This window comes from Liolophura sinensis, chromosome 7 (genome assembly GCF_032854445.1).
Source record: "Liolophura sinensis isolate JHLJ2023 chromosome 7, CUHK_Ljap_v2, whole genome shotgun sequence".
Taxonomy (NCBI): domain Eukaryota; kingdom Metazoa; phylum Mollusca; class Polyplacophora; order Chitonida; family Chitonidae; genus Liolophura; species Liolophura sinensis.
In genome coordinates, this window is record NC_088301.1 from 43,961,931 (window position 1) to 43,977,318 (window position 15,388).

At 35.9% G+C, this 15,388-nt stretch overlaps 1 protein-coding gene across 5 annotated transcripts in view; it reads left to right on the top strand.

Annotated features, from left to right (window-relative positions):
• Positions 1-15,388, top strand: part of LOC135471155 (6-phosphofructo-2-kinase/fructose-2,6-bisphosphatase-like) — a 67,978-nt gene that overhangs the window by 41,111 nt on the left and 11,479 nt on the right. For 3 of the 5 annotated variants that reach the window (XM_064750248.1, XM_064750247.1, XM_064750246.1), the window contains exon 13: positions 14,157-14,284. In XM_064750248.1, coding sequence (XP_064606318.1) covers positions 14,157-14,284 — 128 coding nt within the window. Of the gene's footprint in view, positions 1-6,642; positions 6,737-14,156; positions 14,285-15,388 lie in introns of all 5 variants that reach the window. The other 2 variants (XR_010444415.1, XR_010444416.1) reach the window with 1 other exon arrangement.

A 15,388-nucleotide genomic window follows, 5' to 3' on the forward strand; every position in this document is an offset into this window, starting at 1 on the left:
CTTCGCTTTCCTCCACCCCCCAAAAAAGCTTACTGTTATTGTGTGTGGGAAAATTTCTTGAGTGTGATTGTTAAACAGCAATCAAAATAAAACAATAAGTAAATAAAGGGAAATTTGGATTTCATGAGAATGATTACATGTGTTTGTGATGAAATGTCATGACATTGATAGAAAACAGCATCTTAAAGCTTCATTGAAGATGAAACTCTACATTCACGGTTTTAGTATATGAAAACTTTTATCTTATTATTTATATGTTGCAATAATAATTTGTATGGTATGAAAGCTCTTTATAACTGTATAATTCCAGTTTCACCGTCTGCTATTGCTCTGTACACGGATAGAATCTCTATTATACTGTTGTGGCTATTTAGTGTTTTGTGTTGGCGCTGTAGTATTTGTGCCATTTGTATAGTTCATAGCTGCATTGGCAGACACATATGCAAATCATAGTCATATGATACATTACCATGGCATTAGATGTCTAACCAGAAACTACATGTGCAGTTGTCAAGGACATGCCTGACATCAGTTGATTGAAGAAAAAAGAATGCCTCCTAACAAGAGAACGTTTTACCACAACCTGTGGTGGATCAACGTTCATGACCCGGTGTCTTTCAGAGAGTAAAAGTGAGAAAGTATACCAGTGATCCTTATTTACCAACTTACCACCTGTCTGCTAAACAGTTTGTACACCTGGTTTATTAACTGGTGAAAAATTCCATGAAGCTATGAGTGATTGACTATATTTGCCAGTTAGTTAGAAACATGAGCTAAGCTGGTCATTGCCTTCTCCTCAAGAATGCAACTTTACGCATTACATCAAACAGTCTAATGGTATGTATTTGTTTTTTCTTGAATATGTTGTTACAGTAGCAATTGTTGATTTAGTCATGTTTTGTTATATGTTCATTTTTCATCAGTGTTCGCACTCATAAGCAGTGTGTTTGTTGTCATCATGTCCATTCTTAAAAATCATTAAAGGAAATCATGTTTGGTGAATTTGTTTAATGTTAGTAAAAATGTCAGAAAATTTTTGCTGAGTTATGCCCCTTTGATGGATGACTATTCTGTAGCCTTTAGTGTCCTTTTGAACGTAATATCTCCAAAATCTATATTCACTGACATTTTGTACATGGATGGTAGGAGATAAGATTGTTTATTTGTTGCCTACAGAACACCTTTGTCCTTTATATTTGGCTCGATACCAAAGCTGCTAGGTCAAAATAACGTGATGCGACATTGTGAATGAGCTATGGGATGGAGAGGTTTGGGTTAGTGCAGCTTCCTGTTTCCTGTTTGATTTGGGAGCCAAATCCATGACCAATTTCATATATCCATGATGATATTCCCATATTTAAGATTTTCCACCAACAGAAATGAAATACATAGGAAGAAATACAGCATTCCTCTGAAGTTCATAAATCATGACATAATGTAACAAGGTGATATTTAAGCACTGTTTGGCCCCAGGCTGGAGGGGATTTCCCTTTAGTCTAGCAGTGGAAGCGTGGACTCCAAACTCAGAGATCGCTGGCTCAGATCCCCAGCTGGTAAGCCCGGTCACATAAATAAATATGAGTGCTTGTCTTTGTATTAAAGTGTCCATATGCATAGAAGAAAGTTATACAGGCAGTGCTGATCAACTTTTTGCTCCTGTAGAACACACATTCTGAGTAGAAGCCCTCTGCATTCTGTTTTAAAGAACTGCAGAAATGAAAACCAAACTTCTGTATCTCATAGTCAGCAGAGGCAACCGGCCAGACGAAGAGCATGGCTTAACAGTCATCACTTGATTGCTCAGCTTATGCATTTCACTGCCGATGGTCCCATTTCACAAAATATGTATGCTTGTATGGAAAGTTTACACCTGTATATAATTGCTATGCTGGTAATTGTTTGTTATATTTCACATAGATAAATCCAAGGAGGAGGATTTTCCTGCCGATAATAATTTGTCATGAAACTGTTTCCTTCTCCAGTTATAGTTATAGTACATCTGCTTTTTGTCTCTGTCATCATTTCAAGTATAAGATGTATAGGTGATAGTAGATTTCAGATCTGTTTTCTTCTTCTCATCTTAGCTTTGAGAAATATGGATCTGTACTCTTCCACACACTAACCTGGGACTAGGTGTTTTTCGAGTATGCTGTCCCCAGGATGACAAAACTGTACGATACAAAAACATGTTTTCTGTATTCCTTTAATAATTCTTACTTACTCTTACATGTCACCTAGTTACTCGTGAATAATAAAGACCATAAGGATAACGTCACCATTAACATGAATGTATCTGTTACATCGGCAGCATGCCAGACTTCACTAACCGCCATTTTCAATTAGATTCGGCCGCACTCAGCATTGTCCGGAAAAAGATAAACTTGTGGAATGATTTCATCGAAACCAATGAGATGTACACCATATAAAAGGATGACAAATTATTTCTGAGTATTAACTTTAATTTGTGTGTGAAAAATTAACAGAAATGAACCATGAAGAATTATGTTGTGGAAAAAGATGATTTTGATTCTGGGAAGAATAGCCAAAACCCTAGCAAACGAGTTGCGTGATTTGAAAATGGGGGCTTATGTTCTGATGCTATCCGAGTGGCTGCGTTGGTTACATTTGTGTTATTTGCAGTGCTATGGTCTTTAACGTCCCCACACAGTGAGGTGATATAAATTCAGAATTACTTCAAAATCACAGGACACCTCTTTTTGTTGCGTACAGTGTTGGCACTTCGGAGACAGTTCAGGTGACAGGACCAAGTTCCGGGTTAGTGAATGTAACGGTTCAGAGCGGTTAATGTGGAAGCTAAGCTGGTAACATGGTCAACCGATCTCAGAGCTAGCATGATAGAAACTTACAAAATGCTGAACACATTCACAACATATGTGTACCCACAGTGTTGCAGATAGATTCAGCTTCTTTATCTTGGCCATTTGTTTCCACTGTTCCATTTGAAAGCTTTTTAATCGTCTCAAAGACCAGATTTTATTTGGTACCTTAACCCATGCCTAATAAACTGGGAAAGTGGTTCTACTGATTACTGCACCACCAACACACCCCACTCCTTCCTTCGCGTTCTATTGCTCTTGATGGCCAAGCATGCATATATATATATATATATATATATATATATATATATATATATATATATATATATATATGATAGCCTTGATGGCATTTGCTGACTTACATGTTCAGATAAATATGTAATTTAAAGGGGAAAAGTTAAATGATGTTATCTCAAAAAGTTAAATTACTACAAAGATCATAATATGGGAGCAGACAAACATCTAAAACACATCTCCCTTGTAACATTTGTCTAGATCCAGTTCTGACTGTCCTGCTCAATGGCACTCCTCAAGATCAAATCAAATATCAAATGAGGTACATGATGGCATTAGTCCAGAAATTGTTAGTGGACATGTTTGACTAGCACTTCATTTGCTAATTGATCTCCGTGCATTTGCAGAAACATTACACTGTTATGTTAACAATTAAACGTTGTTCTTTGGTAGTTGATGTGATTGATGAATGCAGTCCATCCACTTACAAGGCTGATAATAATGCCTCTGTGTAGATATTTGATACTTTGGGTCTCTAGGGTCCCAAATTCTCTATGTTATATCTTCTATGGCTGGCACTGGTATCATTCTGATGTGATTTATACCTTTGTTGTATCTTTAATGGACTAGATTGTCATTCAAATGGCTATAAAATGTTTGAGCCAAAATTACTGAAATTGTGGGGTTGTTACATTCATTTAGCTTACCATTGTTATCTTGTTACATTATTTAGATTTTATGAGGTTTAGGCTTTTTTTTTCTCATTACTTCCTGGTTTAGTATATCATTGTATTCGCTGCGAATTACATTCATAAGGGAGCTAAAATACTCAGAACCTATATATTAATCTGGTAAGTGGATAATTTGTCCAAGCTCTGTGGGTAACAGATACATATATCTGATTTAATCATGTCTAGATCAGGGGCAATCTCCAGATGAATGTTTGAAGCTTAAATTAAATTTTATTATTTTAGGAAACACTCAAAAGTTTCAGGACAAACTAATCACATGAAAAGGAAAAACAAAGCATTCCTGAGTCCAGAACGTGTTTATTAATAAATAAAAAAAAGAAAATTTAATATACAAGCAATATTTATGGGTGACCAGCTCTTAAAGTTTTTGTGTGCATACTGTTAAACCAGTAGTGCCACACATAATGCTCTGAATACGGCTTATTTAACTTAAAACACATGCAAGTTCCACTTTAGTAACCAACAAAAAAACAGTATTATTAACAATTAAACTATCAGTATCGTTCAATATGGATCACAAACAACAGCTCTCAGCTCCCTAGACCTTTCATTGTTTTTCAGTATTATGTACAACATAGAATAACTGTGGAAATGTAGGTAGTTGACATAGATTATAAACTACGAATTTTTTTTAAATGTTTTACATATTAAACGGCTAACAGATAAATGACAGAGATAAGAATAAACAGGCTGATCCAGGTTTTCATGTATGCATAAATGGTTATGTTCTTGTGGAAGATTAAAACAGCAGGTGGTAACTACAGTGGTTGTTCTGGTGAGATTAAAACAGGTGTTTCATAACACCAGGTGACGCAAGAATTAAAATGACATTTTCACGAAAGATGCGTGTTGCCGGTATGACTTACATGTAATTCATGCAGCAGTCAAAACATGTTGATTTGGACCAAAAAAGTTGCTTAAAAAGTTGATTTTTAGAGGCAAATAATTATCAAGGAAATATTTGTGCTGAAACTTCCATTTTTCCAGTAAGATATCATAAAAACATAAACATAAAACAATCAAAATATCAGTGGATGTTGTTGCGCTTTTTGAAAATTTAATATATTTTACAAAAGGAAAATGGTAATAGGACATGAGGTGAATTCTGTAGGCAAGGGCTTTTACTGGCGCATTGGTGAAAAGGTGTTGGGATCTAATGACACTATACTAGCAAGTCACTCTCCAGCATCCCTGGTTGTCACTTTGCTTCAGCCTACATGTACTTTATCTTTCACACAATCTTTGACCTTAAATTTGACAGGTAATATTTTTTTATCCAAACATTAGAAATCCTAACCCAGAGTTTTTACAGTACATGTTGACTTTGACTTACTTTGAAGAACACTTACTGCCAGCTGTGGCAGGTCGTCATTGCCCAGACAGGTGGCCACAAGGTGAATACTGTAGATGCCTTACTGGGTAGTTTGTTTAAAAATATTCCTTTAAGCCGTTCAGCCTTTTGGTTAAAAGAGTAGAGGTACAGATTATATATAACAGGACATGTTTTCTCACAACTTGTGTACAACATCCTTCTTACAGAAGAAAGTGCACCTAGATCTGTGATTGGATTGAATAATTGAAGAAAAAATGAATATATTGAGGAGGTAATGCACCTGAAGAAATGTTGATTTTTGCACCGATTAAGGTTCCTTATACATATACCTTGATGGGGAAAAAATCCTGTCATACTCAGATATCTAGATTTGATAGGCTCCCCGAATTCTCAAGCAGTAGAAAATTCAGACCAGTTCATTATGTTCACACTTAACCGATGGTTTGTTGGGTGAGATACTGCGTGCATCTAACCTGTATGTTTGGGATGTTAGAATGTGTACAAGGATTGAACACCTCACCTTTTTTTATCAGCTAACTGCATTAATGGGTGTATCTACATGTACCTGTAAATCAGCATAATTAAGGATAGCGGAACTAATAATTCACTTGTATGAATTATCTTACCCTCAGAAGCATGCTAACAAGTATCCAGGCATATGTTTTTTTTTTTTTTTAAATCTTGAAGACGCCAACACTGTCTTTGAGTGCTTGCTTGAGTGGTATAGCTGACAAATCTGTCTCAGCAGCATAGGAGCCCATGCTATTGAAACTAAAAGCGGCATTAAGACAGACCTAATATCTATGCTTTCATACATCTAAGTGAATGTAATCTTGTAAATATGTTTGCATCGACTTGCTTTATCTAAAGGTTGGCTGTTTTTTTGTTTTTTTTTTAATGCTCACTCTTTTGTCATGCACAGGTAAATTTTCATACCAGCACATAATACTATTTATGTGCCAATACATGTGCCATTTTGTCACCACACTATATCTATTCGTTACTTCTTACTGGGACAGAAATGCAGGTGGCCTTGTCAGTGGTTATGCCAGTCTTGTACCCACTTAAACTTCCTTCCAGCACTTGTCTCCAGTGAGCCGGCACTTAATTGTCTCAATCCAGCGGAAAACACTGCAGCTTGTGTTTCCCTGTTACCCTTCATTTTTGGTTTTGATTTTTGCTGCCTGTGCTGTGCAATAATCCTTGTGCATATAAGCTTTGCTCAATTCCCAGTCATGATTCCATTTTTGTTTTGATGCCGTTTTGTCTGCAGTTCGTTTTTCCCATTTTCTCAGGGTAGTCCCTCGATATTTGATTGAAACCATATTCAGTGTTAACATCCCAGAAAGTTTACATTTATTGTAGATTTTTAACTCAAGAGAAACAGCATTCCCAGTTCTTAAAAAGTTTTACATCAGCTGGGATTGTGGTGGGTCTATTTGGGGAACTGTTTGAAGGTGTTTGTTTTCATCTGACTTTTCTTCAGTGGAAATCCCATACGTGCCGGTGCCTTCTGCCACAGTGGTCAAAATGAGACTGTCCGGAGAGGGCTGCCACATAGAACAAATTCCATTATTAAGGTTAAGTATCTTCACACAGTATCATTATACATATCCTGTTTTCGAGTCCTTAATTCATTAGACACAGTTTATTTACATTTAGTTCACTTTTTCTTCATACTCTTTGTTTTTTGTTCTTTTTTAACATGTATGTGGTTTTGTGTTTATAGAAAGTAGTAGTGCATTGGGTGTTAAAGATGTACGCTTTTTTGTTTTATAGTGACATAATTTCATACTTGTGTTGCAAAACTCAATGTGTTCTGCACCAAATTGTTACTGAGTGTTTTGTGTGTTTTTGTGAAATAAGGAAAATTATAAATATGGATACTTGATATAAATTCAAGTATGCTGTGTTTGCCAGTCTCTCCATGATGAGATTTTTGCTTTTCCTAAATTTCCTTTTCAACTAATGTTATTTCATTAGTGCTTATAGTTGATGACCTTATCTCTTAGCGTGCTGTGCACCTGATTATAATCCTGTGTCACTGGCTCTCTCAATTTAACACTAATCCATTGACTTCCATTCCCTGATGGTTTGGATATGATAAAAATTTGTAAACCTTTGCTAACTGTGAAATTAGCCCTTCAGCATGCATTTACATGTATATGCGTAAAAAATGCTGTAAAAATTAAGAAATTAGTAGCACAACAACTCCTAATGATGCTGCATAACTCTGTACTTTTAATTTTAGCTTGGTTCTCTGTCAAAAGCATTGTTATTCGTGAAAGCATGGTGTGTAGAATTGCATTTTTGTGTGATTATACAGACTGTTATACTGCATGTTGCATAAATGCCCCAATGGAGAGGCAGTATATTTTTTAATCCTGTGAGGTGGCGCTAGTGTGAAACAGGACCGTAAGTCATTGTTATGTCAAAAATGGATTGTGACTCAACGTATACAGTGTTACTTTGTATCAGTTTCTGTTGTAATGTCTTACAGTGATGTCAAGATCCTGCTGTTTGAGGCGTTTTTGAAATATCTTGTGAAAATGGGAAACGTTGCGAGAGGACATTGAGATAGAGATTTCATGCATGTTGAAGTGTGACCTCATTCATCCACTCATCAGCATATTGAATAATTTCTTGTGTTAACATCAACTTCTTTTTTTTTCATCATATGCAGCTGTATCTGGAGAAGCTGCACCCACCAAACAGTGTTTAGGATACAGTTTTTAAAGCAGACATAAACCTACACACTGGGCTATTTTATTAATTATTTAATGTCAGAATTTATAAAACTTCAAAGTTTTAAGGTTTGATGAACGATATTCACTCTGAGCAGCATGTTTAGCCAAGCAATCCCTAAGTTTGCAGTATTAAAGAGTCTGATGATTGAATTTGAATAAAACAAATTGTGTTGTGCACAAGACATAACATCACCGTTTTATGAAGTACTGCATTGGCTTGTAAAAATACGTTTCCAGAGGCATAAAAAGCCTTAAAAATCACTTTTGATGCCAGCACTTAAGTTTTTCTGATAAGAAATTAACTTGCACTGAAATACATTATTTTAGTTTTATGTGCATGTATCTATGTGTGGGACCCATATTAATCCTCTCCTCTCGATACCTGCAGAACTAATACATGTAGGCCAGTCTGAATCGAATTGTCTTTGAGTTTTATGACATGGGTGTTAAGAACTGATTGACTTTCAGAGTATGTTTAACATTAAAACAGGCTATGGACTTGTGTGTGATATTTCTCCAGAACCACTGGGCAAAACAAATATGGGTTGAAGCTAAATGACAATGACCTTTACAGAAACAGCTCAAAACTTCAAAAAACCGTCAAAATGTGTTTTTAATTTTCACAGTTGTACTATACGTATTGGCCGTTGAGCTCTTAGCAGACATTAGCCAAAGTATATTGTTGATATAGATTCCTTTATATTCCTCAAAAGGATTTAAATATCAACTCTGTATCTCCCAAACTACCAGGGCAGGGTTAATGAAATTATGTCCATACATGGGGGCTGCAGTTGTTCTTTTGGCCCATTTTCTTTACCTGATTCTAGTCCATCTGCTAGACCAGATTTTAGTCCATCTTGTTGACCAGATTTTAGTCCATCTTCTTGATCTGATTTTAGTCCATCTTCAGGACCAGATTTTAGTCCATCGTCTTGAGCAGATTTTAGTCCATCTTCCTGACCAGATTCTTGACCAGATTTTAGTCCATTTTCTTGACCTGATTTTAGTCCTTGTAGCCCACCATTGACCTTCTGTTTCAGATGGTTAGATGGTTAGACCATCTAGTGAACAACATACTCATATCTTTACTTTTCCAAAAGGCTGGTAAAGAAATTTAATATTCTGCTTTCAACACTACTAATATCTGTCCCAAATTTTAGAAGAATTAAGGAAAGTTTTCTTTATATAGCTATAGTCTCCCCAGTACTTATAACATATCATATTTCATGGGCCTGATTGGGATCCCTTGATCCTCAGGATTAGCATCAAGAGGATTGGAAAGGATATCCAGATTTAAGAAGCCTAGTCAGTTGGCATCTTGCTTGACTGCCTGATTCTCTGATGTCAGTAGTTTGGTTTAAAGTTTCAGGTTAATTGTAATATTATTGCTACATTGTGTATGCATGCTAGGAGGTTGATGTGTTAAGTTAATGGTTTGGATTGTATTCAATGAATACTAAGATTAGATTTATTTTATATCAACTTCTATAAAATCTTCATGTACTGTACATACGAGGATGAGAGGATGGATAGGTTTCATAATGTTAGTGAAAAACAAATCGAGAAAAAAAAAACACTTTGTTCCCCAATGCTCTTATCTGTTTTCCTCCCACCATAATGATGGCCCTGTCGTATAAATAAATAATAAATGTTCTTGAAATTGGCATAAAACACCAATCAAATAAATAAATGAAAAAACCCTTTGTGAATGATGACTTCATTCACAAGCTTTCGGAAGAGACTGCAGTTTGCTACTACGCCTAATGATGGGCTTGTGAATAAGTCATCATGTAGAAAGTGGTTTTTCTCATTTTGTTCATCACTAGCATTACTTCACACCCCCTATGTAATAACATCGGTTGGATGATCTCAAGGATTTTAAGATTTTCTTTACCTCACAAATGAAAAGCAATGAATAGAAATAGTTTTCAGAGGGTTGTCTGGATTTGGCAGGCTGCAATGCCTGTGCATTTAATGTTATGGTCAGATATAAACTCAGTGTTTATGTTTGCATATTAAGATACTATTTAAAGGAGAAGAAAATTTAAATAACAAACAGATACCATTGAAAAGAGTATGCATTTCCTCACAGGTGCATGCCATAAAAAAATTCTAATATTTACCTCAAGTTGATAAATTGTAAAGGAAGTCAGCACCAAAATCTGCCGTGGGCGACTTCATTTTGCCTAAGAACTAGTCCTGAAGTGTTTGGAGGGGAATTGCTGCCGGAAACCGCCGAAGTGCAGTTCGTACATTTCCGGGAGAACTCCTTTTACTAGAAGGTAGCAAACAGTACAGTTCGTTTTCTGCTTGATGATCGGGGAAACCGGAATGTTGGATGTAGGTTCCATGTTTACATGAACAAGCCGGCAGTTTTAATGACTCTCATTGGCTGAGAGGCAACACACCCCCAGCATAAATTACATGGTGTTAAAGATGGAGGACATGATGGACTCGGCGATTTATTCCAGCTTTGCCGTTTTCAGGCTTTACATGTATGTGAATTCATCCAGCTCATGCTGGCCTCCTCTCTGGTCGTACTTAGGAAGGTCTTCCAGCAGCCAACCAATAGTCGTAAGTGTCCCCATGGCTCTGGCCAGTTTCCTCCAACCATAATTCAGGCCACCGTAATATAAGTAAAATATTCCCGAGTAACCCCTAAACACCAATCCAATAAATAAATACAGCTGTGATATGAAAGACATTTTCATGTGGGTTAAATTGAAAAGGCTCCTAGTAGAATAGTGGAAATGCATTATAGAAACTGAATGAATTGGAAAGACATATTAAACAAGCGTAACATATGACTTTGAATTTGGCTGTCAGTGTTTATAAAGAACTGTGCAAACATGTAAACTCTTCATGGCATTAAAGTAATTACATATAGGGAAACAGTTTAGTATCTTTAAATTATAAAACTGCTATCATGTTCTGATTCTAGTATTTCTAAATCAACTGAAAAACAATAATCTTTAAAACAATAAGATTTAAAATATAATATATTAATATATAAATATTTAACACAAATATTTAGTAATTTGTGGTAACTAATGGGGCTGTAGATTATAAAGATAAGCTGAATGGAATTTTATTCCAGAATATGGTACTATTTGAACAAATTGGTTTTTATAGGAGCGGCTCTTTATCAAGTTTGCTCTGACACCTGAATATGTTGGGCTATGAAAGGCTCATACCAATCATCACCCACACACAACATTGTTGAAAAGACTCTCACAGCATATATTTTCATGTATATGCATTAACATATTAGTTTACTGATTACAACAATCTTTTCATTATTGGTGTAAAGAAATTATTTATAATCAGTAGTTTATTGATCAGAAAAAATGTCTTTCCATCGCTTAAACTCTGCGATTTGGTTTTGTCTGTAAACATCATACGATGATGTCAGTGTTAAAGTATTGGCTGTTGTATCTGAGTGCCTTAACAATCTTGTTGCTATGTTCAGCTGGACACCTGAAACATGTTTTTTTCTTTAAGTGTAATATGTTTCCTCTAGCTTTAAAGAACCAGTTTATCTCCAAGAGACATCAGAGTCTAAAATATCAAGTCTAGGCAAACCGAAGTTTAACTCTTAACCTATTAAGTTATTGATTAATGCTTGCTTGGTGTTCGACAAGATTTGGGTGTTGGGTGTTGTCATGTTTGGTTATGGTGTACAAGAAAGGTCAAAAGGAAGCTATTATATGATCAAAATAATAATGACAAGGCATTTTTATTGATACGTGGTATCCATGGTGACAACTAATAAAGGCTATGTTTTTTTGCAATACAAGCTTATTTTTGCTTATAAGAACTTTCTGTTGGCCTTTTTAAGGCATATTCTACTCTGGTCAGTGTTTAATACACAGGTCAAACATCATGAAGCACTTGGCAGGCTGTCACTCAACAAGCAGTTCATGCTACTGCCTGGAGCATTTACAGATTATTATACAAGTAACAACTTGGAGTAGTACCCTATTTTTTCTAAAATTTGGGACACCAGGGCTGCTTGTTTAGCCAATATATACGTAACTCTAGCAGGAATATTGAATTTCTTTTTTCTCACATGGTTAGACCATCTAATGAACAACATACTCATGTCTTTACTTTTCCCAAAGGCTGGTAAAGAAATGTGATATTCTACTTTCAGCTACACTCTTTTAGATGAATTAGGGTATATGATAAATGTCCTTTGTTGATATCATGGGACTATCTGGATCCCATGTACATTTTTGATACGGGGCTTTGATGCATGTGAGGTTTATCATAAACATTGTATTATATGGGAAGAATATTCTATAACAATGCCTGCTGCAGCAATTTCACCATGTGATTGGAGTGTTGTTACCCATTATTTTTTAAAGCTTCTTGTTATGTAATGGCGCTATGGTTTTAGGGAAATTTTGATACTACATGTGTGTATCTGTTTTCAGTGGAGCATAAAGCAAATTTTTAAATGCGATATGCCATTAACTCGTGCAGTACTGTCACACTTTTAGCTTTTCACTGATAATGTTGTACTGAGGGTATAGACATCACTTAGATGTCACAGTTTCTCATGCAGAGCTTTTGTTGTTCAATTGAGGGATTTTGATTGTTTTGTCTTGATGCTACACTGCCTTATGTTGTCCTGTGGAAATTCCCATTGAATGACATAGCCCCCAAGAGGGCTAGTTTGATAGGCAATAGGTGGAAAAATCAGACAACCTTTCAATGTTGAGGGTCTGCAAGAACCACGATAAATTACTAAAAAGTCCCTGAAAGCACTCTGTAGGACACACATGAATGCAAAACTTCAGCTGAATTTAATACATAAAGTACTTAGGTCATGAATATGGTAATTTACAGTAATTAATATGCACACAGAGCATCAGTGATGGAACATCCCACTTGTGTCATTGTACTTTATAGGCATGTAAAACATCAGGTCAATATATGCTGTACTTCATAGGATACACCTCTAACATTTTGTTTAACTTTCATTCTAATATAAAGTATTCTAAGTCAAGTAATTCAGTAATTTACGTTATTTAATATGTACACATGGAATAAACGATGGAGTATCCCGCTCGTGTTACTGTGCTCTACATGTGTGCAGATCATCTCAATACAGGCAGTATTTTTTTTTTAAGATACCACCCCTAACATTTTGTTTAACATTGCTTTTCTCGTTATTGGATGCCAAAGCTGACGTTCAGGGCACAACATAAGCTATACATACTCTGTACAGACAAGCTAAAAATGGCACTTGTAGAAGGATACATTTTGTTCACATCACATGCGGCAAGCATTTTCATAGGTTACAGTTACACTGAATTATCACGCAGTGTGACAGGAAGTATGAATTGTGCAAATTTCTGGTTTGTCTTTATATATGCAACAATTTACACAAATCACAGGTGGAGGCAAATATTAACAATGCTTTCTGCGCATGTGTAATTTTTCTTCATCATTGCTTATGATATGTACATGTATGTGGATTTTTTGTTATGTTGAAATTAAGAAAATGTTTGTTCTCGTGTTTGGTGCTTTCTCACACGCTTATATCTGCCAGACCCTTTTTGTCACTCAGTCTCATCCAAATCCAAAAGCACACCCTAACAAATTGGACTACTCTCATTATTTAACAGTTTAAATATTAAAGAATCTGTGGATTCCCCTGCTTTTATGGTTGTTGGGCCTTGGTGACAACAGGTAATCAGTGACGTTTATGTGGCCATTCAAATGTTCGCTGAAGACCGTTTAACTTCCACCAGTATTGTGTACATCAGATGTGCAAAAGTTTTCAGAAACTTGCTAAAGGCCAGTGGTTTTTCCCCACTCTGGTTTCCACCAAGCATAAAACAGCATGTCATCATATAGATAAAAAAAATTTTCATTACAGGGTTAAACAACAATCGTGTGTATAAAGAGACGTGATTTGTGGAACATGCTTTTTCTTATTCTGAACTACATTGTTAAAATTACATATTGGTTTTCTTCAGTTATTTCAAAGTGTTTGAGTTTGACATAATCAAAAGGGAACAAAGTATGTGTCACCAATAATACAGCTGAACTTGTCCACAGAAAAGAATTGTTTAAAGGTTTCATAATCTTTTATATCACATTTGGAAAAGGTGTCAAACAGAAGGTGACAGATGAGATTGCCTTACTGTTAGTGTCTTTATAATTGACGTTATTTGCTTGTGTTTAGGCAGGACTTCTGACAGTTGTGTTCACCATGTTTGTGTGTTTGATTTTCTGTTTGCAGCCAGCCTCCCTTATCTGAAGGTGCCTCTACACACGGTTCTCAAGCTGACGCCGGTAGCTTATGGTTGTAACGTGGAGTTCATCTCCCTCAATGTGGAAGCAGTGAATACCCACAGGGACAAACCTAGTGTAAGTTCCCTTTATTCTCATTCATCGTCGTTTATAACAGAATGTTTTCAGAATCCTGTTTAAAATGAGTTAAGATCAGTTTTCTTGTTAATACATTAAAAATTTGGCGTCACATGCATCCTGCATTTTCATGACCTTAGTTATATTCTGTTTACTCAGGCACATATGAATTTGTCACATAAAGAAATGCTGGACACAGATATGGAATATGACAGGTGTTACAATAGACTCTTTGTCCCTTGAGCATGGCCTTGGCATCCAGCAGTGTTGTCACAACCATGAAAAAGCCTGAAATGTCATGAATTGTGAAAATATAAGAGAAAGTCAATAAGAAGTCATGGTTTATTGCACTATAAGCATCAGCATTTGTACATCTTTGTAGTTATATAAATATTGTCATATTTATTGCTTGAATGGAAATCAGTTAATTTTTTCCTGTATTAAAGTTAAAGACAGCACCTGACTAATGTTTTTCCACTGAAAGACTACCATTCAAAGTATCTGAAACTGGCATTAAGTATTTCTTTATATTTTTTTCAATCCAGTAAAACTTTAGTGAAACTTTGTCTTGTCATAGCTTCAGCACGTCTCCATTATCGACAGCAAGGTGACGTCACATTTACTCTAGCTCTCTAACATTGAAGGTATTTCCTGTATATTAGTCTAAGCAGTAGCCTATGGCAGATTAAAGTTGTGGACTTTGGCGATGAAGGACCAAGTAATTATTTAGCTTTCTCAGAAATTGATCAGACTGGAAGGATATTGAACTGATCATGCAGTAGGCCTTCTATATTGTTTCTACAGTTTACAAGTAGCCTGCAAATGCAAAGGCTGGGTATTCCAGTTTCAAGTTGTAGCCTCCAAAGGGGCTGTGCTTTTTCCAGTAATTCTGACCCCTGTTAAATGTTAACAAAATTACAATACGATTGCTGTTCCATTGGATTCATGCTCAATTCTGACACAAATGGAAATAAATCTAAGCACCACTGAGGCTGATCTAGGCATTTGACTGTCACTGGATTTTATGGTTCAGATTTGTAGTGGTGACTTCTAAGAGGAGAGCAGTGCTGACCTAGTTTACCTCGGATTAAACATGGCATTTTA